This window comes from Podarcis vaucheri, assembly GCF_965113315.1.
Source record: "Podarcis vaucheri genome assembly, chromosome: 7".
NCBI classification, from domain to species: domain Eukaryota; kingdom Metazoa; phylum Chordata; class Lepidosauria; order Squamata; family Lacertidae; genus Podarcis; species Podarcis vaucheri.
The window spans coordinates 79952541-79978119 of NC_138765.1; the positions used below are offsets into that span (position 1 = coordinate 79952541).

Here is a 25579-nt window from a genome sequence, read left to right on the forward strand (position 1 = left end):
GTGATGTACCCATATGTATTTAAAATGCTTTTCAAACTCTGAGCCTCCTGCTTTGTGGAAAGTGGCCCCATGACCCTGAGAACCATGTTTAAGTCCAGAGGTCCTTTGGCCCCTTCCTTTACAGCAAACCACTGTGCAACCCCACTCCCAGGCTCCTGCCAGGAAAATTAGTAGCTTTGCAGGAGTTTTATTTCATGCATAACGTTTCCCCCTCCAGCTGTTCCCAGTTGGGCATTAATGCAATTACATTGAATGGGTATGATCAAAGTGTAGCCCTTGGCCAGATCTAAAAGGAAGTGCCTGTGTTTGCGGTGCTCTCTCGAGCTATTAAAAGTATAGAAACATCACCTGTGGAATGGATGCCTTTTTATGAAATTAGTAGGGCAACCCTGTGATTGTTGTACCTTACAAAATAAACCCTGATTTTTTCCCATGTGTGGCATGCAAGGCGTACATTCATTCATTGTTTACATAATTAGCTTTTAAAATTATGTTACCATCGCCCATATTTGTGTGCATGTGTTTGTACCAAGAAGAAAAACAAGTTATGAGCCAAAAGTGGCAGCCATAGAAGCCACCTGCTGTATCTCTGCATGATTTGGGGGAAGTGGGCACCACATCTCTGCTGGTAGATTAGGCAATTTTGCCAAATGTGCATTGGATGTGATTGGGTTATCTACTCACTACTGATGTAGCGATGCCACAAAATCACCTGCTTTCAGAGGATGCTGCATGTTTGATCTCTGCACAAATCCCTGTTCTGGGCTTGCCTTTTCATGTGGAGTCATGCCCAGAACTGTGCTTCATGCAGATACACTGTGCATGGGCCTCCTTTTTTAGGTGGCTAGTTCTTAAGTCTTTCCCCCCCAGTTAATTTAAATTTTATTAGTATTTTCCACACAACAACACAAAAAATATCAAAAAATAAGAATACACAAAACACAAAAACCAACATACAAAAAAACCCAAATCCATATCTTACAAGTTAATAATATAAACACTAAAAAGAAAAACAAACATGTATGTTAGTTCTTAAGTACTTGGAGAGAACATTTTTGGGTGTAAGAGTGAAGGGTACATGAAGAGAACTGAACTCTAGGTGGCAGCTTAATGGGGAAGCAGAAGGGAACTATTTATTTTTTGAAGCATTTTTACGCCTCTCTTAAGGATCCCAGTGTGGCATACAAAGATCAGTAGTATGACAGTTCCCACCCGTAGACCTGCAGCCTAAAAGACACGACACACAAGGAAAAACGGATGGGGAGGGAGGAGGAAATCAAGCAAGTTCAGATACCAGTATACTTATAATGACCAGCTGGGTTGGCAACACTTGTGGTGGCCTGATGGAATGTCTGCTAGTGGCAGTCAAGGGAGGGCCAAAGGCAGCTGTTCCCTCGGCAGAGCTGATGGAATAGCCTGCTTCATTTCTGTCCTTCACCTGCTTTGCAGCCTGGTGGAATGGCTCCCGCTGTGTAATAATAGGATGGCTTTAAAAGATCTATGACCTGCTTGTTCTGTATAAAGTATCACATGGAACAAAAACCTGTAGTTGGCATCCTAGTCACTTGGTTGCTTTTTAATTCTCAGAAAGCAATGATAGCCAATTAAGCATAACATGTTCGTATATTCCCCCCAAAAATCAAATTGCTTCCAAAACTGTTGCTTGGGATATATTTCTCTCTCCTTTTTTCTTGCTTAATGTAAGAGAAATGTATTGGGTGCTGCCTTCTGCTAGGTCAGACTATCTGGCCATCTAGCCTAGTACTTTCTGTCCTGGTGGACAGTGGCTTCCCAGGATCTCGGGCAGAGGAGGGTCTTTCCCAGACTGGAGGTAGACCATGCATTGAACCTGAGGCCTGTTGGATGGAAAGCAAGTGCTGTCTAAGCTGTCTATTTAACCTTACTTAAAAACACGATAAGTTCATTATACTTCTGAGCCAAGACATGCATTTAGCTGTTTACGTTTTGCACTTAGCTAAATTGTTTTGGAATTTTAATAGCTGGAGGGGGAGAAAACAATGGAGTTGTGGCCCACTCCGTAGCTGATTTGATCTGCGGCTTTTTGTGTTCGTTTTTTAACACGGTGCAATGAAAGTGACCTTTGTGTGCGTTCCATCAGGCCTGGGGAGCAGCACGGAGAGTTTCCAAAGATGACTGGCTGGAGTGGCTGCGACGATTGAGCTTGGAGCTGCTGAAGGATTCCTCATCGCCATCCCTGCGCTCATGCTGGGCCTTGGCCCAGGCCTACAACCCTATGGCCAGGTACTGGCATTTCCTGCCTCTCCTAACTGTGCGTCCGCTGAAGCCAAGTGCCATAAAAGAGGTGGAAATAGAAGGGCAAAGGCATTCATGGAAAGAGCTTTTAACTGCTGTCCAGGGGCAAATTAAACCATTTGGGAATCTGATTTCATAGCCAACTTCCCCACCGTCCCCCTGGACTGGCAGCTCCTTAAGGTGTTCTGGGTTTTTTAAAGAGATCACAGACAGGAAACCCTGCCCCCCACCGGCTCCTTTCTTTTTTCTTCTGCTATTTCCAGCATATAATAGTAAATGGAAAAGGTGCTGTAAAATGCAGTGAAATTAGTTTGAGGGCATGATGTCTCCAATAAAGGCACTTCCATGCTTCTGCGACTTCTGCTATCAAAGTTGCCCTAATCTTTCCCAATGCTCTGGATCACACTGTTGGTGTGTGTGTGTGTGTGTGTGTGTGTGTGTGTGTAACAACTGGTGGACTTCTCTCACTAATTTAATTGCTTTGAGAGAGTTGGAGGTTTCTATACATATTTCTAGCAGAAGGAACTCGAGAACTGTTGCCACAATCAATGCTGTAACTGCATGTGTGTGGCAGGCAGGATTGGATAGAGGAGGAAGAGATAGACCTCCCCCAAAGTCTCACTTTAACCTCTAAGCTGCCTTGTGGTTCACAGAATTAAGGAGTTCCAACATTTATTGGATTGAGTGTTCAAATCCAGATGAAGCCGCCTTTAGCCATCTTAAGAGAAATGAAGAAGTTTGCCCATGTTTGAGAAGGAAGCTAGTCTCTGTGTGTCCCATTCAGCGTTCTAATGCAGACAAGTTGGCCCACTTTCACCCTGGAGGGCACCAGTTAGTCTGGTCCTGTTGTTCAATCCCGAGACAGGGAATGAGAAGTAGCAGCAGGATGGGACTCCCTCTCAGGGGATGGGTTCGAGAATAAAGTAAGGAGAGTCTTGCTGATTTGGGCCGAGGGTCTATCTACTTCAGCAGCCTGTTTCTCACTGTGACCAAGCAGGGTGTGAAGGCAATAGCCCTCTTTTGCTTTAGTTCTCAGCATCTGCTATACAAGGGTGTCCTGTCTCCAAACACAGAAAACAATTGACTTCTTTGTGGTTTCTGGATAACCAGAGAAGCTGAAAAAGAGTGGTGTGGAGGGGACAGGCAGGAGGGATCAAGCAGAGATGCTGCGCATTGGGAACAGGAATCTCAAGAGCCATAAGCACAGAGCCAGCCTGTTACCTAAAAGGGAAATGGAAACAATTAGTCATGTTGGCGCCTCTCACCTCTGACCTTCAGAACGGAGGCCTCCTTCCCTGCCAGCCTTCTTTGCCACAAGCATCTGTTTCTTGGCATAAGGTCCCATTGGGTGACCAGTTTCATATATTTCTGGGCAGACTGCCTTACGAATAGCTGTGAGGTTGTTGGCTCTTCACCCCAGAAACAGTCCCTTCACTGTAAGAACATTAGAAGAACCTAGCTGCTGGATCAGGCCAAAGGCTCATCTAGTCCAACAGCCTGTTTTTCACAGTGGCCAACCAGATCACTTAATGGGAAGCCAGCCCACAGTGAGGGTGGCTGGTATTCAAAGATTCTGCTGCTTCTGATCCTGCAGGTAGTATACGCAGCCCTTGCGACTGGCAATTGTTAGTTTCAACTCCATGCTGTTGTGGGAGAACATCTACTTAGATGGCAAACAGGTTAGGTGCAGTGAAAAATATTTTATGGCGGCCACTGTGGGTAAAAATAAGAGCTCAGAACAGACACGAAGCTGCCTTATACTGACTTGGATTGTCATTCTCTTTAGGTCTCGGGCAAAGCCCGTTCTCAGCCTGATCACCTTTAAGGTGGAGTTGCTGGTGATCAGGCCAGAGGCAAAGCATAAAATTGTTTATATCTGTTTTAGATGTCCTGTTTCTTATGTATGCAAATGGTAAAATTCAATCATTTGATCCTGCATGTACCCGGAACTGTAGAATATAAGAACATAGGAAGAGCATACTAGATCAAGCCCTTCTAGTCCATCATCTTTTTTTGACTGTGACAAACCAGAGGCCTGTGGGAAACGCACAAGTGGGACATGAGAACAAGAGCACTCTACCCACTTGCTCCCCTCGTGGTTTCCAGAAACTGGTATTCAGAAGCCTTATTGCTACCGGTTGTTGGGGCAGAGCACAGCCATCGTAGCTAGTAGCCATCAAATAGCCTTGGCATCTATGAATTTGTCTAATCCTCTTTTAAACCCATCTTAGTTGGTGGCCATCACTGCCTCCTGTGTGAGTGAGTTACATAGGTTAGCTATGCGCTTCAGCAGCAAGAGGCTTCCCTCACAGCAAATTCGGGGCCGCATTTTTAGACCAGGGGTGGAACCCCTGCAGCCTTTCCAAAGGGGAGTTGGAGTCCATCAGCCCGAGTCAGCATTGCAGGTGGTTAGAGATTATGGGAATGTGAGTGCAGCTGTATCCTAGAGAGCCACAGATTCCCCATCTCTGCTTTAGAAGTCTCATTATACTCCTAATTTTGTCCCCAGATAACCTCAGACCCATGCCACAATTGTATCCACAGCTGATTCTGCATCTGTTAAGGCTGTAATCCTGTTGTCTCTTGTGGGTTTGGATCCTAATTTCTCTAGTAATTCATCAAGATCCCTTTCTAGCCTTTTCAAGCTAACCCTGCTCCAAGAAATACATAGGCTCTTTCATTGGATCTCTGAGACCAATATCAATTTCGGATAGACTGCTGAAGCAGCAGGTGCTGTGACTCAGTTCAGATATCCTGCTTTATGTTTTTTAAAAAACAAAAAACCCTGAGTAACATTCCATTGTTTTGGGTGGCCTTTCTAGTGAACGGGGTTTGTTGACATTTGCAACTCTAGGCCTGTGGAATAGGGGGGCTTACTCCGTTCTTTACTCCTTAACTTAGTATAAGGAGACTAATGACTTGCTTGCTTAATGCCACATCACTCTTTCCCCCTTCTTCTCCCTTCCCAGAGATCTTTTTAATGCCGCATTTGTTTCATGCTGGTCTGAACTCAATGAAGACCAGCAGGATGAGCTGATCCGCAGCATTGAGTTGGCATTGACTTCTCAAGATATAGCAGAGGTCACCCAGACCCTTCTGAACTTGGCAGAGTTCATGGAGCACAGTGACAAGGTAAAGATGCCATTGAAGGAACCCTTTGGGGAAGCAGAGGGGATGGGGGAAGAGATTATCTACTTACATCAGCCTTGAAAACCAACCAGTGAGGAGGATGGCTTTTATGTCCTTCAGTCCTGCTTCCATTCCCTTGTTTGCCTCTTGCTGCTTTTGCTGTGGACTGCTTATATCTCACCTCGCCTTGCCTCTGGTGCTTGATGGGACCCAGTCACAGAAAGCTGCCATATACTGAGTCAGACCACTGGGTCCATATAGCTCATAACTGTCTACGACTCTACACTGTTTGGCAGCCGCTCTCCAGGGGAAATTCTGATCCCTATCTGGAGATGCCAGGGATTGAGCCTGGAACCTTCTGCATGCAAAGCAGATGCTCTACCACTGAGCTATGGCCCCTCCACCTCCCAAAGGTCCATATTCCAACCTTGTTCTTGCCCCTGGGCAACCTTGTTCTTGCCCCTGTCTATAGGCCAGAGTCCTGAACTTTCTTTGGCCTTCCTTTCTGTATTTGCAGGGGCCGCTGCCTTTGGGGGATGATAATGGCATTGTCTTGCTGGGGGAGCGGGCAGCCAAATGCCGGGCATATGCTAAGGCACTGCACTACAAGGAGCTGGAGTTCCAGAAGGGTCCAACCCCAGCAATCCTGGAGTCTCTCATCAGGTAGGGCCATTTCTTTTGAACTTCCTTTGTCAGAAAAGCTGTTGCTGGCAGCTGAAAAAAAAGCATTCAACAAACGTGTTTCTCTACATAGTAAGCTTCTACCTATGTAGCACACTATCAAAGTGTTTGTCTATGTATTGAAGTGTGTATCTATGTTTCCTTGCTATTTTTTCAAATTGGTGCTTGGGTGCAATGACAAAAATGGAGAATGAAGCTAGCATTATGAGATGTTGTGCTGCATTAGTGCAGAACTTGCATACAACCCTTCCAGAAGTTTGGGACTACAGCTCCCATCAGCCACAGCCAATGCCTGTGCTGGATGGGGCTGATGGGATTTGTAGTCTATACCACAGGAGAAGAAGAAGAAGAAGAAGAGTTTGGATTTGATATCCCGCCTTTCACTCCCTTTAAGGAGTCTCAAAGCGGCTAACAGTCTCCTTTCCCTTCCTCCTCCACAACAAACACTCTGTGAGGTGAGTGGGGCTGAGAGACTTCAAAGAAGTGTGACTGGCCCAAGGTCACCCAGCAGCTGCATGTGGAGGAGCGGGGAATCAAACCCGGTTCCCCAGATTACAAATCTACCGCTCTTAACCACTACACCACACTGGCACACTGGAGGGTGCCACATTGGTGAAAGCTGGTTCAGGGCATAAAATGTGGTTGCTTCATAAACTTTATTAGGAGGATGGGGCATGTATCTCTAAAACTATTCCTTTTTCCACTTAGACAAAAGCATTTTAAGGCAAATCTTGGCACTAGGAAGGTCCCCCTCTGCGTATCATCCCCGGCCAAAAAATTTAAGTGACTTTCAAGAGACTTTATATAAAGGACATTTTGAAGACATTTGGCTGTTGCCTTTTTAGAACACACAGAAATACCCTAAATAGCTGTGCAGTTTATAAAGTGCTTGGACTCCCACATCACAGTGGCTTGGGGGGATCAGTAGAGATTTCAGTATCGATTGGCCTGGCAACAGCAGCAGAAGCACTTCAGCACAATATAAGCTCATAAAAACTCCGGGAATTGACCCTCCCTGTTTCTTAAAATACCATCATTGGTATTTAAATGCCTGGGGCCAAGTACAATAGAAATGGTACAACTCACTGCCAGAAATTCTGCAGACTTTCCTCTTTTCTTTGCTCCTGCCTGGGCCTAAGCTGGGTGCCTCTGTGAGCAACTCTGACCTTTTCTCCCTGTCCTATTTGTTTGGATCTTGCACTCCATGGGCTAATCCATTCTGAGAGAGAGAGAGAGATTTATTTCCATCCACTTAGTACAATACTCATTTGCAGTTTCCTATAGACCACACTGTCTTTCCTCCCTTCCTGGCTCCTCTCCCCATCTCAAATGTCCTCTTCCCTCTCACCTCCAAACAAATTACAAGCCAACATTTTTGCCTGCTTCTGATGTCCATTTCAATGGTGTGGCGAGGGCAAGGTACAGAAATATTCCGGGCATCCTTGGGCACCCTTTCTGCAGCTACTGTGTCTGCCTCTGAGCCTGTGGAGGCAAGAATCTGATATACCTGGCTAAAGCAATGGCAGTCTGTTTGTGTTTGGCTTGTCCATTGGCTTGTGTGGGACATACAGTTTTTGAGAAACGCTTCTCTCTCTCTCCGTGTGTGTGTGTGTGTACGTGTACGCGTGTGTGTGTGTGTTCCCCCTTTCCTTGTTTCTGAGCCAGCAAACCAGCAATAACTTCCACACAGTTTTGTCCGGTTGGGGTCTCTGGATTTGGGGTTTATTATTGCTGTCAGCCAGCCACAAAGTGATCTCTTTGTAAATTCCCATACCATGGTCAGTGTGATATTAGTGAGGCAACTTTTCTCAGCTGCCGTTTCCAGAAATGCTCCTGAGTTGCATGGCAGTCATTCCCAGCTGATGACAGATTGTCAGCTTGGAGAGCAGGCAAGAGGTGTGCTTGAATCTAATGAAAGAACAAGAGCAGCTGCTTTTAAATGATGATGATTTAATGGCAGGGGGAAAGAATAGCTCTTTGAAAGGGCCATGTCTGCGCTTCCTCTTCTTGCAATGTGCCTATGAATACGGGAGCATATGAAGCTGCCCTATCAAAGAGACAGACCAGCAGAAGCTAGTCCATTAGGGCAAATGGAGCAGTGCCCAATCAACCTCACTCTGCCCTCAGCCAGCCCTGCCTTCTTACTTGCATCCAGTCCAGGGGGTGGCACTGCCTGTCAGATTCCTCCTCTTCCGACTGAGTGTTGCCCTTGTAGAATTCAACAGGGAGGAGGAGAAGGAATCTTGCAGAGCATGTGCTCTGCATGCAGAGGTGTTCAGGTTGAAATCCCTGAGCAGCCTCAGTTAAAAGGACCTTGAGGTTGCAGTTCCACTGCCTGAGAGAAACTGCTGGGCAGAGCAGACAGTGCTGGGACTGATGGACCAATGGTCTGTCTCAGAGGTGCCTGGTGTCCCTTTGGATTGGTGAGGTAGAAAGTAGGTGGATTAATTACAGGCAGAGCTAACTATTTTCAGTTATGTTCCCATTCTTTCTACTTGGGAGGCTATACAAATAGCATAAACCCTAAAACAGTTTTAAATTAAAGCCCGCCTAGCCTAGCCTAGAGTGGCAAACTATATGCCACTCTGAAAGCCACAGTCCTCCCCCTGCTCTTGCTGCACAGGAACAGCTGCTGTTTGTTGGTATACTGCCTTGGAACATGGAAGCTTCATGAAGCTAGGATGACTTAATAACCATTTGTGCAACAAGAAAGGAGATTGAAATGTGACTCGCTTTCAACTGTTAAAAAATAAATAAATCCAGAGGGGGCTTTCTCATTAGTGCATGTGTTGGGGAAGATTTGGCCCTCCCAGATGTTGCTGAACTACAACTCCCATCAGCCCTAGCCAGTAGAGGCTGGAATCAAAGCTTGACTTCCTCAAGGACCTTTCCTGAAGGGCCACTTATATCTGCAGAATAATTATTGTGGTGTTAATTAGTTCTTGAAGTGTGCTCTCTGGTACCCTAGTTTCAGTCCATCTTTAATTGAAATTGATTCAGTTTAAATAGAAATGTCTTTACAAGCTCAGTTGTCGCAAGCAACTGGAATTGTGCCTGAACGTCTTATTTTTTATTAGCCTATTTTTCTGTTTGCTTCCTTGTTTATTTAGGGCTTTTTCCAGTCTGGTGTATTGACTTCATTATGTTACTTCACTTCTGGAACTAAGCATTTTGTTGCTGTTAATCAGTCTCTGTTCTGCTCCCAGCCAGTAGTCTTGGCTTAATTCAAACTGTGGACTTCTTGTAGAATTTTCTGTCCCTGGAGATGCATAATTCCTCTTGGGTTAAGCCATGTGCCTTTCGCCTGCCTGCTTCTGACAGATCTGTTAATCAATCACAGGCTGCAATTACTTTCTTCCTCTTCCCAAGCAAACAAAATGTACACGTGTGTGTGTGTGTGTGTGTGTGTGTGTGTGTGTGAGAGAGAGAGAGAGAGAGAGAGAGAGAGAGAAGGGATAGCAGCTTCTATATTGTCATGCTTAAACTGCTTTTTGGACTGGTGCACAACCTAATGATGTTTATAACATGCTTCTGAACTGCTACTGCCCATGCTTTAAACATACAAAATTGCCTAGTTCTGAGTCTTCTAGCTCATTATTGACCACAATGACAGGCAGTTGCTGTCAAGGAGGGGCATGGGAGTGGAGCCACTGGAGGGGGAAGCCTTTCCAGGCTTCTTTAAAAGCCCCCAGGTGACACTAGTCCAGGCATAGGCAAACTCGGCCCTCCAGATGTTTTGAGACTACAATTCCCATCATCCCTGACCACTGGTCCTGTTAGCTAGGGATGATGGGAGTTGTAGACCCAAAACATCTGGAGGGCTGGCTAGTCTCTGGGTGAGGCAGCACCTTTTCTAATAAGGCAAGCAGATCCCACTGGGAGCTGCCCAGGGTTTTGTCTGCTGTGACTGGCAGTCATTATTACATCCCCCATGGATCCCAAGCCCCACCAATAGCTCTTCCTGAAATGTTCCAAGCAGCTCCTGTCCCTTTCCTTCACTCTATCTATGGAAAATCAAGCATGCTTGAGTCTCTGAAGGAAATGGGACATGTAGCTTTAGCATGCCTACGGACCAATCCTGGGCAGCATTAGGTCACTGTGCATAGAATTGCAAGTCCCTAGTGGTGCTCACTCTCTAGTAAACCTGCTTGGCAGTTCAGCCTTTTATTAATTGTGTGTGGCTGTCCCTGTGTGCATTGTCCAATTTATCTCTGCCATGTTCCTGTTATCTTCTGCATGTCTCTCATTTTCCATATCATATCCATCCATTGCTCTTTTCTCTTGCCTGCTGAGCTATTTTCAGATGCTGTGTCTGCCACACAACACATACTGTCACCTCTCCTGGAGCCTTGCTTGTTCTTTTCTTCAAGGACTTCTGATTTTAATCTGCCTGCTTGTTAGGTATTTTGACAAAAGACTCAAGACCCAGTTTAAAAACAAGAGAGTTTATTATAGAATCTGAAAAAAACAAAACAAAAAAATCCATTGTGGAGGCATGGCAGATTTTGTACAGAGCGCTCTTTCAATTTACAGCACACACAGATCCACCTGGAGCATCACCCACTCAGCAACCATCTTTAACAACAATATGCTCCTGGAGGGATGGTCCCAAGTTTTGGCCAGTTAACATGTACAAGACACTTTCCAGGAAACCAATGTCTTCTGGTGCCAAGATATCAACTTTAAATTATGCTAGATTCCTCTTGTAAATAATAAAAAGTGAATAAAAAATAGATATATTAACTATGAACCCACTCTGGCAACGAAGTTAAGCAGGGAACTGAGCTGTGAGAGGAGTCCCTGGTAACTTGTGTTTTTTTAAAACAAATCGTTTCCCCAGTTGTGATGCATTGCAATGTGTGCATAATATTATTCCTCACATCTCTTTATTTGTATTGAACACTGCACAGTATATTAGCAGGAATGAGGAATCTCAGGCCTGGTGGTTGCATGTGATCCTTGTGGCATCTCTATTTGGTCCTGCTCTGCAGCCTAATTGGGTGCTTTTGGGTGGCTGTGGTATGTGCCTTTGAGCTGTGGTAGTGTCTGTGGGTGGGAGATGTGTGTTGGTGTGCAGAAACCTCTGATTTTAGTGTGACTGGAATGGACCCTGCTGTAGAAAGATTAAAAGTTGCATCCATTGCTCAATCCACTTTTGCCTATGGCCACACCCACCACTGTCTTGAGGCCCCTTTAGAGTTGCCTGTGATAGAATGTAGCCCTTGGGTTGCAAGAGATTCCTCATCCCTGGCTTATAAAACCTCAGAATATTAATGTATATCTTTTATTGTTGTTGGCACCTTCCTTTTGTAGTAACCCCCCCCACACACACACACACAAAAGCTCAAGACATAAATAGTAGGCTTTTAAATCTGGAATGTCTTTGATGCCCCTCTCCGTTCATCAATAGGAAGATCTGTGGGGAACTCCAATTACGATTCATCCAACGTCCCAATCTGATTCTTTTTTCTCTTTTAAATTGTGGGCCTATGCTTTTGAAAAGAGGATCACCTCGCTTGCAGTCATCTTCCTAACTCAGCACTTCCCTCCCTCCCCCATTCCCTTACCTCATTTTGGCCGTTGTTGTATCTGTGCACTTGAGTCAACCTAAAACAGGGAGTGATTGCAAGGTGGACATTTTTAAAAAGCTGGGAAAGTTAATACCGCACTTTGCAACCCTGTACTCCGGGGGGAAATGCTATAGCAACTCTGTGATATTTGTGAATGGAACAAAATTCTTCTCTTATGAGGATGCTGCTTGCCAGGGGCTACATGTCCTGGGACATTTGAACATCCTACTGGAAGAGAGCGTTGTGATGAGAAAGATGCAGAAGTACAGCCCTTGTATTTCAGACCAGTGGTTGTGGTTTATTTTTTTGATAGCATTTGTGTGTATCTTTCTCCCTGTCCCCCATGAAGTTGTGTCTCTGCTGCCTTACTCAACTTTATTGGTATCCCTCTGGGCTTTGAAGTCTACCGGCCGAATCTTCATCTCGACCCTCTTCAGGGAATAGGTTTTACCATGCCATCCGTACCAAGTAATCCCATCTGTGCTCTTGTTGTGCTCTCCATTGCGGTAGTAAACCCCGTTCAGGTTGGAGTCTGTACAGCAGTTGTACCAGTAGCCGCCTGTTGAGAAACAAAAGCGGAGAAAATCTTTTGATCTGTCTTCGAAAGCAGTGGGTTTTGAAACTTTTCGCCTCCAGGGAACCTCCTTTTGCACTGACATCTGCCATCATGGGACCAAGCAAATTGCAAAGCATTCTGGGGCACACACAGTTTCATTAATGCATTGGCCTACCCCTGAGCCAAAGGGTCAGGTAGCAGGCAATGGGAAATAGCTTTCTCTGCCCACGATCTAGGAGAGCCATTGCCAGCTGGCCTAGACTAGGTATAGGGAACCTTGCCCCCCACCCAGTACATTGCTGAACTGCCACTCCAATCACCCCAGCCATTGGCTATGCTTGCTGGGGCTACTGGGAGTTGTAGTTCGGCAACATCTAGAGGCCCAAAGGTTCCCCTGAATTTGTTGGACAAATAGTCTAACCTTTTATAAGGCAGCCTCCTGTGTTCCTGTTTGCTCCAGAAAGTGCTTTGCATATCACATTTTGTAGTTGTCATTGTTCTTGCAATGCTTACAACTTCAAAGCAAATACAGGTTTTGGAAATGTTTCTAAATTGCAAAATGGCATTCAGCTAAAACTTAGGGTAGGAGGAGGATCCCATCTACATGCTTACCTTTGCGTAACAGTGCACAGTGATCCACGCACTTGTCATTGTCCTTGTCCTTAGTGCTGAAGGCTGTGTTGTTGTGGTACCTCAGGGAGTCATGTGGAATGTTGCCACTGTAGTTGGCCAAGAAGAGGCGGTAGCTGTTTAGCTCGTTGCCCAGAGCGAAGTGGTTGTACAGAGCGTGGCGGATGTTGCCATTCCAGTCCTGCAAGGGTAAACAGGAGGTGGATGAAGGTGAAGAGGAAACATCTTCTGTTAGCAAATTTATCTAGGAAAACCATTTCCAGGAATGTATGCACCTATCCCTCCTTGCAAGGAGTGCCATATCTTCAGGCATCCATTGCTCTTTCAAATGGATGTGATGGATTCCTGCGTAGGAAACGATACGGCCGTTTCCTCAACGTTTTGCATTTCATTCATGTGTTCAACCACAGGGCAACTTGTCTGCTAGCTCCACTGAAACTACTTCTCATAGCTGACTCCCTTCAGCAAAACCTCATGCTCTGCCTGCAGTTTGGCAAGACTTCCAAAGGAAAATACCTCTGTAGTTGTGGAGCAGCCGCTGAGGACATCTGGGTATGTGCCCTTGCTTTTTGAGTTTAAGGGCACTGTTAAGAGGGCATAATGGAGGGTGGGGGAGATATCTTACTTGCCAACCCCAGATACTGATGCCTGTGTAAAGCAGTACCTAGAAATTGCAATACAGTCGTACCTTGGATCCCGAATGCCCTGGAACTCAAACGTTTTGGCTCCCAAACGCCGCAAAACCGGAAGTGAGTGTTCCAGTTTGCTAACGTTCTTTTAGAACCCAAACGTCCAACATGGCAGCCAATCAGAAGCCACAATTTGGTTTTTCGAAAGTTTTGGAAGTCGAACGGACTTCCGGAACGGATTCCATTTGACTTCCAAGGTTTGACTGTATCTTAAATTGCTGCTGGAGACAGCTCGTCCTTCTAAATTCCTCAGCTGTTCAATGTAGATAAATTACCCAAAGTTAGCCTGGTTTTTTGAAATCATTCCCTTACCTCGAGCTCCACACGCAGCACTGTCGGGCGCCGGGAAAGCCTATGGATGTGCTCATTTCCCAGCCAAAAGTCTCCCTGGATGCTGCCAAACCCTTGCTTGTACTGCTTCCAGTCCCGGCTGAAGGAAGTCAGGCCAACTTTACGCCTCTGGATGACTGTCCAGCCTCCTCCGTCAGTCTCCATGTCACAGTATACCTGGAGCGATGGGAAAGAGTGTTGATTCCAGTCATTCATGGAGACTAGGGACTGTCTAGGCTCCTTTTGGGGAGGGGGCATGTATTTGTTGTTGCCAAATTGGACTGAATAGTTCAGTTAATTTGAATATCTGTTCTTCCCCTCCTCTCACCCCACAAACCATATTAGTATGAATATAAGTGAAAACATGTATTATTAGTAATGGCAGAATAAGGGATTCTAGGCACTGGGTAGCAGCATTTACCATGAGGTCAGCTGCTTTTTAGTTTAGGAGAGATGTTCTCTGTGATGCTACAGGTGGAATGAAGCTACTATCTCAGAAAGCCATTTTGAGTACCAAGAAAGGGAAATCCATGAACATCAAAATGTTTTTTTAAAAATAATAATAATCCTAAGTGTCATTCTATCAGTCCTGGAATCCTGGGCAGTTTTGCCTACTGCTGCCATTCAGCCGCATAGATTGGACCATTGTAGAGAAGCTCTTACCAACACCCCTAGAGGGTCACCTTCTGTGGGTCATGGAGGCTCAGAGAGAGCAAATGTGTGCTCCTTCCGTAGGAACCTGCCCTGAAAACTGCCCAAAGCTGCCCATCTGGACTATAACTGGGGCATAAGTAGTCATAGCATTTGTATTAAGACGTCTTACTTGCATTTCTGGCGTTCCCAGGAATTCATCAGGGAGAAGTCTGTAGACCCCTGAAGTTCTGTAATTTCTCTGATAAAGCGATGAGCAGTCGTACACAGCATCTGTGTCAATGGAGGGGGTGGAATGGGAAGCAACAAATGTTTAGCAATGACTGACGAGTATTCAACACCCCCAACCCACAAATTGTGATAAGTTCTTAAGTACAGCGGTACCTCAGGTTACATATGCTTCAGGTTACATACGCTTCAGGTTACAGACTCGGCTAACCTAGAAATAGTGCTTCATGTTAAGAACTTTGCTTCAGGATGAGAACAGAAATCATGCTCCTGTGGCGCGGCAGCAGTGGGAGGCACCATTAGCTAAAGTGGTGCTTCAGGTTAAGAACAGTTTCAGGTTAAGTACAGACCTCCGGAATGAATTAAGTACTTAACCCGAGGTACCACTGTACTTTTGACACATTTTTATTAAATGTAACCTTGCTTATGTTACAGTTCCTCCAAAAACAGCATGTTAGTTTTAAACTTACGTTGCAATATTTAGTGAAGCCTCCCTAGAATTTCAAACCCAGAAGGGGAACCCTGAGACCATGAAGCCTCAACCACCTCCAACACTAACCTATGTGACTGAGACAGCCATGTGCTCCACAAATAAGAGGACAGCTGTGTATCTCTTCAGGATGCTTGCAGCTGATGCTTTCCTCAAGCAAGTGAGCCAAACTGTGTTCTACTGGTGAATGAAGCCATTGCCCAGTTTGGGAGAGCTAATAATAATAATTTTCTTATTTATACCCTGCCCATCTGGCTGGGTTTCCCCAGCCACTCTGGGTGGCTTACAGCACATAAAAAACTGTAAAAGTTTAAACATTTAAAATTTCACGATACAGGGTTGCCTTCAGATCTGCATGATGGTGGCTGCAGTCTAGAAGCATTTCCCAAACCTAGTAGGCTGTTTCAGCAATTGATTGGCACACATGGAATCAGGAGGGCGATCCTGCTTACAGAGAGACTGCTCAAGTTATTTTTCTCTTGTCCATATATAAGTGCAGATTTTGGGCGCTAACTTCTCCAGCTCCTTCTGTAACCCTTCAAAAACACAACCATTGAGCAGCAAGGACTTGGAGCAGGATCAGGCTAGCAGAAAGGGAGGCTCAGTGGCACAAGGGGGATTTGATGGCTTTGGCATGTGCGCCTAACAAAAAAACATTCTAAAATTAATCAAACATTATCCTGATTAGTAAAGAACAAAGAACCAGTAACCATAGTATTGAACTTTGGGGACTTAAGGTTCTAATCCCAGCTCGGCTGGGTGAGTTTGGGCAGCTTACAAACCCTTAGCCTTTAGCAGCTGTAAAGTTGACATAATAGCAACATATCTCACCATGGTCTTTTAAAGGTGAAAGAGAAATTGTTTTAGCAGTGTAGCAGAAGTACTTGTCTGTTCAGAAATGGCAAGTGCAAGAGCTGGTGTAACCAACAGACTAGGCTGCAAATCTAGAAACTTCATGTTTGAATCTCACTTTGAATTTTCTAGGTAGCCTCAGGGCAGGCATTCTCTGCTGCAATAGGGGCATATCGCGCCCATGCCAGCCTGCCTCACAATAATTTACTATAGCAAGATTGTGTAAAGTGACCTGAACACTCAGAAACAGCATTTCACAGATGCGAAGCAGTAGTGTTACTACTTCTGAGTGAGAGAGAACCAGTTTCTCCTCCAAAAACTTATCTTATTGCAAAAGCCCCCAGACTGAAGCAATGGGGAATAGCTAGGCAAATACAGTTTGCTGCCATTCCGCAAAGCCCAGCCTCTTGATCTGATAGGATGGCCATGCCTGGGACAGCTTCCCCAGTTTGCAGTTGTGCTCTCAGGCAGATGAGCCAAATCAGCACATCTGACATGTTTGGACTGTGCACGGTCTGTTTTCTCCATCATGGCCTGCTCCCACTTGGAAAGTACATTCCCGCTCCGGCGAGCTTATCAGCCTTTTTGGAAATGGTTGCTTCCCTTTCCATGTTAAGAACTGAACATCCAGCTGCTTCAAGGGGAAGGGAGAGGCCCTTCCCGAGGTTAACTTTTATCCATCCTGACAGGTGTAACAGAGTGCAAGGTGAATGATTTCCACCTATTAGGAAAGATTAGGTGCCAACTGGGGCTTCCTTGCAGCCAGCAATTCAAGTCCCTACGTGGCTGTCTTCCACATGCAGTGTGGCCTTACCATGCCTGTAATAAGACATGTGGTTTAATAATTTTTTACCTTGAAGGCACACTCCGGGCTATTTATGTGAATACTGCGAAAACCTCAGTGTGAGGATTCCCTGCCCACCCCAGGTCACACTTGTATGTAGCTTGGTTGCTCACAGTTGAGGGAAAGAGCTGCTTCCAGGTGACCATGCCTAGAAGCTAAGTTGAGTTGATTATTTATTTCACTGTAAACCTCAAATGATGAACCGGCTAGTTAAAAGGTGTGTTATTAAAAGTGTGTATGGCTATATAGCCAAGGGTGGCCCCTGTGGGAAAAGGTGACTAGGTGGTAACCAAGATCATGTTACTCAATTAAATCGGATGAGTTTTAATTGATTATTGGGGTGGAGTTTTTAAAAATATAGCTATACATATAGTGTTGAAGGAAAATTCTTATTTTCTTTTAGGGAAGGGCTGCGGATCAGTAGCAGAACAACTGCTTTGCTTGCAGAGGGCAGCAGGTTCAATTCTGGGGGTCTCCAGGCAAGGCTGGAAATTAGTCTTGCCTAAAATCTTGAAGAGCTGCTGTTGGTCAGTGTGGGCAGTATCGAGCTAGATAGTGACTTGGTTCTTTAATTTTGAATGGTGCAGATAATATATGTAAAATATCTCACAACATTCCCTCTTGAGTGAGCATAAAGGTGGTGTGCCTCTTGGAAGAAGATGCCATCCACAGTTTTCATGCAGGCTTTTTTCTTTTTTAAGTGTTTTGTCATTGAGCTGAAATGCCTTTCAGATTGATTTACTGAGGTTTTAAAACTATTTAATCCAACCAGCGTTTGTTAAAGATGGCAATCCTAGCATTCGTGCATCTCCGGATATGACTGCTCATATTCTCACACAGAGTTCTTTGTGCGAAATCACACATGTGCTTACAACCTTCCCTCTTTCCTCACAGACTGCTTCTGGAAAAAAGCATGAATGGGATCTGGCTGCACTTTCCTATCTTTAAGCACACACAAAGACAGAGAGACCATAATCTCAATGTAGGACTTTCTCTCCTCACTTTTCTGCTGATATTCTAAAGAGCGATTGCGTTTTGAGTGTCTGCAGGTCTATTATTATTTAAAACATTGAAGCTCTCTTGTAAATGAAATAGTTGAACGACTCAAAAGCAAATGCACAAGATTGTGGTCCCTTTCAACTGTTTAAAAGCACCTCTCCTGGGGTACATTTTGCCCAGCAGAGTTTGCTTGCAGTATTGGGGGTCCTAACTGAGGGTAGCAGCCTCATGAGGTTCTATTTTTCCATGCATTTATTTGCCATACCGCTGGTCCTCCTTACCTGCGGATGTTTGCGTGACAGTCTGAGCTGCCTGAAGCTGCACGATGCCCAGCTGGTTGTTCATCTCCGAGTACTTCCCTTCCACATCATTGAGGCGCAGGTCCATCTGCTTGAAGCTTCCTTCCAGCTCCATCACCTGCATGATGGCGTTTCCCAGTTCATCCTCCTGCTTCTTGCTCAGCTCCTGTATCAAAGTGGACAGGTTGGCCACATGCATCTTTAGCTCCTTCAGCTCCTCACAGCAGCCTAGGTTCTTGGGGTTCCCATTGATCACCTTCCTCTTTGGAGGTTTCTGTAGCCAGGCTGGGTACACGGCCAAAGAGATGGTTACTGCACATAACCAAGCCAGCTGAGTGCTGAATGTGGTCTGCATGCTGTGTCTAGGGATTTTTCTTCTTCTCTGCTCCCCCACTCACTTGGTCCTAGGGGTTGCTTCAGAAATTCTTTATCTCCCGTCCCAGGAGGAGGAGGAGTTGCTTTTGTAGTTGAACTGTATTTCTACAGATGTTTTCTGTAAAGCCAAAGCTATTGTTTCCCTCTTTCTCTTTCTCAATGAATCAAGTCTCTCAAAGGTGGATCGCTCCTGTCGGAGTCTCTGCTCTCGAGAAATGTGTGTGCCTCTCCCTCGCACACCACATCTTAAATATCTATTGCTTCTGGGTACCTCCCCCCCCCCTTGCAGCCCATGCACAGCCTGCTAAGCCACTCCCCACTCATCTGCTCATATCAGGTGGAAACAAATACTTTTTAGGGCTTGTTTGCGTGAATGTGGGGGGGGTGGTTTAAGGGTGGGCAGCTTGGAGGCTTTTTCTGTTCAACTTTGTCATTCTCTCAGATTTGGGAGTGGGGGGAGTGCAGGGAAGGCATGGGAGTTGCCAGTAAATGCCTCCTACTGGATTTTAGCCTTTCTGGTGACTAATCCTCTGGCAGCATGTTAAGGGACAAAGCAGGAGTTCAAGTTTGGTAAATGGAAGGGGGTTCTGCAGGTCAAAAGATTATATAAGAGGTTGGGAGGGCTGATCCCACTTCTAGCAGCCCTTTATTAAGAGAGCAAGGGTGACTTGGATTTCTGGTATGTTTTTCTGACTGCCTCAGAGGAAGGGACCCAAAAGTCAACTGGTTCGGAACTGGGAGGGAAAGGGCTATGTCATGCCACCTATCAGATGCCCAGCACGCAGGGAGAAAGTGCCTGCAAAGTCTTGTGACTCAAGCAAGCGAGCCCAACCTCAGCACTGCCAGGTGCAGGTGGTATAACAAGTAGCAAATCTGAACTGGTCCAGAGTCTGTCCTGATCCATCAAGCAGTGAACACGAGCAAACCCCAATCCCTAGGGGAAATTTCAGTAGGTACAGTTCTCACATTATAATACAGTAAGTAACAGTGTGAGAAACTAAGATATTAAAGCAGCAGAGTAGCAACAGTGAGTCAGGAGTGGGGATGGTGAGGCAAAAGACCCTGGGCCCAAGCACACATGCATATTGTATAAAGGTGCAAAGCCCTTCTTTCGTACCCCGTGAAACATAAATGCGCAGAGTTTTTTTAAAAAACTGGGCAACACCCACCCAAGCCTCCCAAGCCTCCCCTGATCTGTCAAAACAAAGGAGGAAGGGGGCAGGAGATCTGTACCGCTGGATGTCCCTGGTTCCCCTTTGGCAGTGGCGGCGGCAGCGAGCAGCTCCTGAAGCTAGCCAGAGCCAACTGTGCTACCAGGTTGGCTCCGGGCCGCTGAGGCTGCCACTGCCACATTTTCTGGGGACAGATTTGCAAACCTGGGGACATTCTGGGGATGGAATTTGTCCGCGGACAGATTTGCAAATCCGGGGACTGTCCCCGGGAACAGGGGACATCTGGTAACCCTACTTTAAACCCAGGTTATGGATGCAGCAACAGAATGTCTATGCACGCTTTTTTAATAACAAAGCTGAAAATGAATGAACTGCAGCTAAAATACTATCTTCATTTTTTACATGGTCTAGTCCTTCTCCTGCCCACCCCCCTAATATTCTTAAGAGGGTCTCTTCTCCAGTCTTCAGAGAGTAGGTGGAATTGGGGAGGCAGAAAAAGTCATTTCTTTCCACTGGGCAGCTTTAATCTGAAATCTTATGCGCAGCAGTGCACCCAGAGCGCAGAAACTGCTCGCGCTAATGAAATTTCCTGTTGCAAAATGCACGTAGATTAGAACAATGGGAGATTTGAACACTGATAGGTACAGTCACTCACGTCATAGACATAGTGAGAAGGGGGACCCCAGGGTGGAAACTACTCTGCTGGCAGATGCATGTCCAAAGGGGATTCAGTGCATCTCTTTTAGCTCCCAGATACCTAATACAGACAGACTAGCTGTGGTAATGTGTTTACAACTCTTTAGAATTGGAAACAGTCAAGGATAAACCGAGGTTGTCCCTCCACTGTCAAAAGTAGTAAACCTTTGAATACTTTGCTGGGAATCGCAAGTACAGAGAGTTGCTATTGCATTTAGGTCTTGCTTGCGGACTTCCCATTGGGGCATCTGATTGACCACTGTGACAATAAGATGATGAACTAGATGGACGCCTTTTGGTTTGATCCAGCAAGTCTGCTTTTTGTTCTTATGCTGTCATCTCAACTACTGCCATGGAGCCAGATTCTTGTTCTGCAATTGCATTTCTGCATGAAATGGCTCATGCATGGATGAAACCTGATATAAATAAAACACGAAACCTCCAGTAGATTATTTTTTTTAGGTCTTCCTGGATCAGTTTATTTCCTTTGCTCCCCCCCCCTTTTTGGTGGGTGGTGTTCTCTTAAAAGGGGTGGGGTAGAGCTGTAGCAAGTAGAGCATCTTCTTTGCATGCAGAAAGTCCTAGATTTAATGTCTGAAGCTCTGGAGAGCCACTGCCTGTCAGTGTAGATAATCCTCAACTGGATTATCTGGCTTGACTTGATTTCATTACAATCTTTGTTTAATGATATAAAGTAACTTCCTATGGTCCTACCTTTTAAGGAACCACCCTTTCCACATTGACCAGTCTACTGAGGAGCTCCTTCATGTCTGCCACACAAACATCTGTGAATTATACCGTATTGGCCTGAATATAAACTTCACTTTTTCCCCAAATTCCAACCGTGAAAAGTTAAAGTGTGGTTTATATTCACGACCTTACAGTATGCAGCTAGGAGTGTGGGACAATCAGTGCCAGGAGCACGGTGAAGCAGTGCTCGTCCCGTGCGTAGTCCCCCGTCCTCTCCCCCAAGGCCAGGAAGGGGGAGAAAGCGAGGAAGGGGAAAGGGCGCCAGCAGTACAGGTTGGCTCTCCCCCCCCCCCTTTATGCAGCTAGGAGCAGTGAGGAAGGGTGTGGCTTATATTTGGATATTTTCTTTTCTTTTCCCCCCTCCAATTTTTAAGGCGCGTCTTACATTCAGGTGCAGCTTATATTCAGGCCAATACGGTGTGTCTAAAGCACACAGCTAGTCCAGGGAAACCTACATGCTGCAATCAGTGCTCTTCCAAGTCTGCATTTTACTGAGAAAGATCAGTTGAAGTGAGCCAGCTGCCTCTCATGGAATCTTGTTGATTATTACTATCCTTCTCATTAAGGAACTTAAGCAAGATCAGTAGTTGCCTCTGCAGTCAAAAACACAAAAAAGCCCATTTTTGAAAAAGTAAAACCATTCCACAAATTTTGTAGCACCCCCAGCTAAGAAGAATAAAGCAGATTTTTCCCAGGAATGCTGCAAAGCCACACAAGCCAGCCACTTTGCTGTAACTAAGAAGGTCTTTAGTTTGGTCATTGTCACTGTAGTAGAATGCCTATGGGTGCTCCATGCATGCCACCTTGACTTCCATGTTGGAAGGAAGGCGGGATATCAACATGCTAATAGCTTCACATATTCCCTGTAGGAGGGAGAAGAATTTCTGGAATTTCATCCTCCTGTCCCAAGCAGCACTGCTCACTTGCACGCACCCATGGTCCCTGGCTCCCATGCTTTCTGTGACCTGAGATGCCACCAAATTTCTGCACTCGGAAACAACGGGGATGAAAGATCCACGTTTTGCTCATGTTGACGCAGATTATTTTCTACAAAAGTTTCTTGAATGGAATTGCTTTTAAAGAAATACATGGGGCGTTGACCCCTCTCCACACAGTCCTGACCCTTGACCTTTTTCATTCTCTCTCTAATCCCATCTGAGTCTCCTCCCAGCCACGGTTTCGCTTGTTCCTAGGGGCAAATTCTTATTTGGGCCTCTTGTGATGAGAAACATATTTGTCAAACTGAAGGCCAAGGAGACAAGCGTGATGCTCTGTGTGTCAGTTGTTGCCTCCCCTAGTTGTCCTTGTTCCTTTTGCATTTGTCTCCTTTGTGCCCTGGTATCCCTCTGCTAGGATTTCAGCAGGGTGTTTTGTTTTGTCGCTTCTATGCCAGTGTTTCTTAGAATGTGTGTGCTCAATTTAATGATGCAGGTGGACTATCATTTAGATCAGGGGTCAGCAAACTTTTTCAGCAGGGGGCTGGTCCACTGTCCCTCAGACCTTGTGGAGGGTCGGACTATATTGGGGGGGGGGATGATTCAAGAGCACCATGAGCCCTGGTGGCTGCTTACCTGTGTCTTGCGAGCGGCAGGAGCTGGCGGCAGCAGAGGGACAATGAGCGGCGTGCTTAAAATGGCGGCTGCTTTGAGCGCTGCTGCTGCTGCTGGCACCAACAAATTCCAGCCCCCTTCCTCCTCTAGGCAGGGCAGGGAGAAGCCAGGAGGAGGGAGGGAGGAGGTGCTGCCGCCGCCAACACCTTGTGAGGGAGAGGGAAAGAATGTGTGCGCTGGCGATCCACGTGGCGATTCCCAAACAGTTTGTGGGCCAGATCCAGAAGGCAATTGGACCTGATCCGGCCTGCAGTCCTTAGTTTGCTTGTCTTCTCATTGAAATTAAGCGGGAAGCCTTCTTTAGCCAATAGCTTTAGCTTAAATTGCAGCACAGGTGCCATTTCAGGGTAGAGGTGCTTACAGCTAGGGAGTAGAGAGTTGTGACATGCCTGTAGTGACTATGACAGTTTCTTGGGGTTGCACCTGATACCAATGTGCCCAAAAAGGTTGAGAACCCTTGTCTTGGATTATTTTGTACAATGCCTTAGCTGCATAAAGTTCTGCAGGTCTTGGCTGGACAGGCAGAGTGACATTCCAGGGCCAAGGTGGGAAATCTCCAGTAACAAATGGTATCCTGTTGCTGTAAAGCACATGTTGTGTGTGTCTCTTTCTCAAGCCAACTTAACCAGCCTTTTAAATAAACCTACAAAAATTACAAGCCTGAAATAAATTTTGCTAGCTTTACTAGAGTCTGACAAAAAGCTCCATCCCTAGAAACATAGGAGTCTGCCTTATGCTGTGTCAGACCATTGGCCTATCTAGCTCAGTGTTATCAACACTGACTGGCAGCAGCTGTCTGGGGTTTCAGGCAGGGAGTCTCTCCCAGCTTGAACCCATTGAAATGAATCTAAGTTGCTTGTGTCCATTAACTTCAGTGGGTCTACAGTGAGTAGGACTAGCATTAGATAAAACCCTCTGCTCTGTTCTTCCTCTGCCAGCTGTTCTCATTCCTCTGCATGGCCACTGGGCAAATGTTTTAAAACTCAAGACTGGTTTTAAGCTCCACCCACACTATGCCAGCTACTAGCATTGCAGACTGAGCTCAGTACAGCAAGTGGCTAAGTACAGCACTGGCTAAGTAGCTGACCCCCAAAGACCAGTGCCTATGCACAAGATCAGGCATGGCAAACCTGTAGTCCTCCGGATTTTGTTGGACTCCAGCTGCCATCAGCTCTAGCCAGCATGGCCAGTGATCAGGGGAGTTGCATGATGGGAATTGCAGTCCAAAAATAACTGGAGGACCACAGATTCTACATCTCTGCCCTATGAAGCTTCAGCCTCTGGCACCTCTCCTCTGTCTGACATGTTTTTCTCACAATAGAAGACCTCAGAGGCTCCCACTCTCATCCCCAGCTCATCCTTGGCTTTCCCATTTTGGTCTAAGTTGCTTCTTATCTTCTGATTTTTCAATGCCACTTCTGAAACTGAATCTGTGCCTGCTCTAAACCATGCAGGAACACCAAAACCTCACCATGGCTGTATCCTACTAAGTTCTGGAGTCTGACAGTTGCTATCGTTGGTATGACTCCTTTGAGCAGTTTTCTGACTTGTCTCTGAAGACCATTTAAGCAGGGCCTATTTTTCAGATGGGATGCTGGGTTAAATGTGCATGGAGGGCATGCTTGCAAACTGAATTGGCTATGAAACCCTTATGCAGGGGTGTGAAGGAGCCAAATATGACTCTCCAGGCCTCCCTATTTGGCCCTCTGGACTCTTCCCCAGGTTACAACCCTTCCTCAGCTGCACCCTCACCATCCCCAGATGTTTATGCCTGGCTAGAATGTGTCCCTCTTGCTTGCCTGGATGGAGAATAGAGAGAGGGAGGGGTGTAAAAACTGGCCTATACTACAAAGCTAAAATTCACATTCACAAACCCTGAGACTGGGAATGCTGGGTTGGTGTATACACTCTTAGACTTCACATGGTGGTATTGATATGTCAAAAGCTGAGGCTTTGGAGATTCAGCCCCCAAATGGACACATGCATTATTCAGCCTCCTGCTGCCCTATGCAAGAGAGAAACCTAGCTCTAGACATCAGGTGTCTGGGGAAAATGGCAGGTTAATGCAGCCATGCCTCCTCTACATCTCTGTGGACTTCAACCTTTTGGTAGCCAATCTACCAAAACCATTTTAAAGTCCCAAGGACTTATGCTGCAACCCTAAACCAAATAATTGCAGAGTATAAACCATATTAAACACAGTGGGATTTACCTCTTGAGTAAACGCTCTTAGGATTGCTCTGTTGAGATGATCAACAGAGAGAATTATTTCTCCAGAGCCAGCCGGTCAGTGAGGAAAAACATCCACCTGTTTCTTACCAACAAATGTTGGGAATCGCAGCAACAGCATGTGGCAGTTCTGTCTGAGAGGAATATTAGCCCCTTGGGGTGATATGCATGAGCTTAAAAATATTTTTCTCTTTCTCTGATGCTTCCCGTTTGTTGAACAGTAACTGGAAAACAGTCTTGTAATTCCTTAAGAATGTTAAAGAATTTCAAAAGTTGATGCCTGAGTGTCCAATTTGATGATTTGGGGCCAGAGTGTGTTTTGCCAGTTGCCTGTGGAGGTGGCAAAAGCTACCCTTGAGCTTTTAAAAAAATGTATGTTTTTTTTAAAGGTGCTGTCACAGTTCTTCTTGGAAGCTGGTTGTCTAAACAGTTAGTCACAAGCTTCTAGGAAAGTCTATATTCTTTCGCATCCCATCTGACCCTGCTCTTTTCCAGCCTCAAAAGAGAACTTACATCTGTTTTAAG

General features: G+C 45.7%; 2 protein-coding genes across 5 annotated transcripts in view; one reads left to right on the forward strand and one right to left on the reverse strand.

The window, feature by feature from the left end:
* The window catches only part of MTOR (mechanistic target of rapamycin kinase), a 98497-nt gene that overhangs the window by 35964 nt on the left and 36954 nt on the right, over nt 1-25579 (forward strand). For all 4 annotated transcript variants that reach the window (XM_082229642.1, XM_082229644.1, XM_082229643.1 and 1 more), the window contains 3 exons: nt 2120-2262; nt 5244-5406; nt 5921-6066. In XM_082229642.1, coding sequence (XP_082085768.1) covers nt 2120-2262; nt 5244-5406; nt 5921-6066 — 452 coding nt within the window. The remainder of the gene's footprint in view (nt 1-2119; nt 2263-5243; nt 5407-5920; nt 6067-25579) is intronic.
* Nucleotides 10514-18873, reverse strand: ANGPTL7 (angiopoietin like 7). The gene is made up of 5 exons (XM_082233348.1): nt 18205-18873; nt 14683-14783; nt 13842-14036; nt 12823-13021; nt 10514-12213 (listed from the first exon to the last, which is right to left on the reverse strand). The coding sequence occupies exons 1-5, from the start codon at nt 18575-18577 to the stop codon at nt 12020-12022; spliced, it is 1062 nt and encodes a 353-aa protein (XP_082089474.1). The 5' UTR covers nt 18578-18873; the 3' UTR covers nt 10514-12019.

Bases quoted from the DNA above. Each gene is read 5' to 3' on its own strand.
- ANGPTL7 (XM_082233348.1), bottom strand. From the start codon at position 18,577: ATGCAGACCACATTCAGCACTCAGCTGGCTTGGTTATGTGCAGTAACC. The intron at 14,037-14,682 runs GTAAGACGTCTT...CCATCGCTCCAG, and splicing joins TGGGAACGCCAGAAATGCAA to GTATACTGTGACATGGAGAC. The intron at 13,022-13,841 runs GTAAGGGAATGA...TTACCCTTGCAG, and splicing joins TGCTGCGTGTGGAGCTCGAG to GACTGGAATGGCAACATCCG.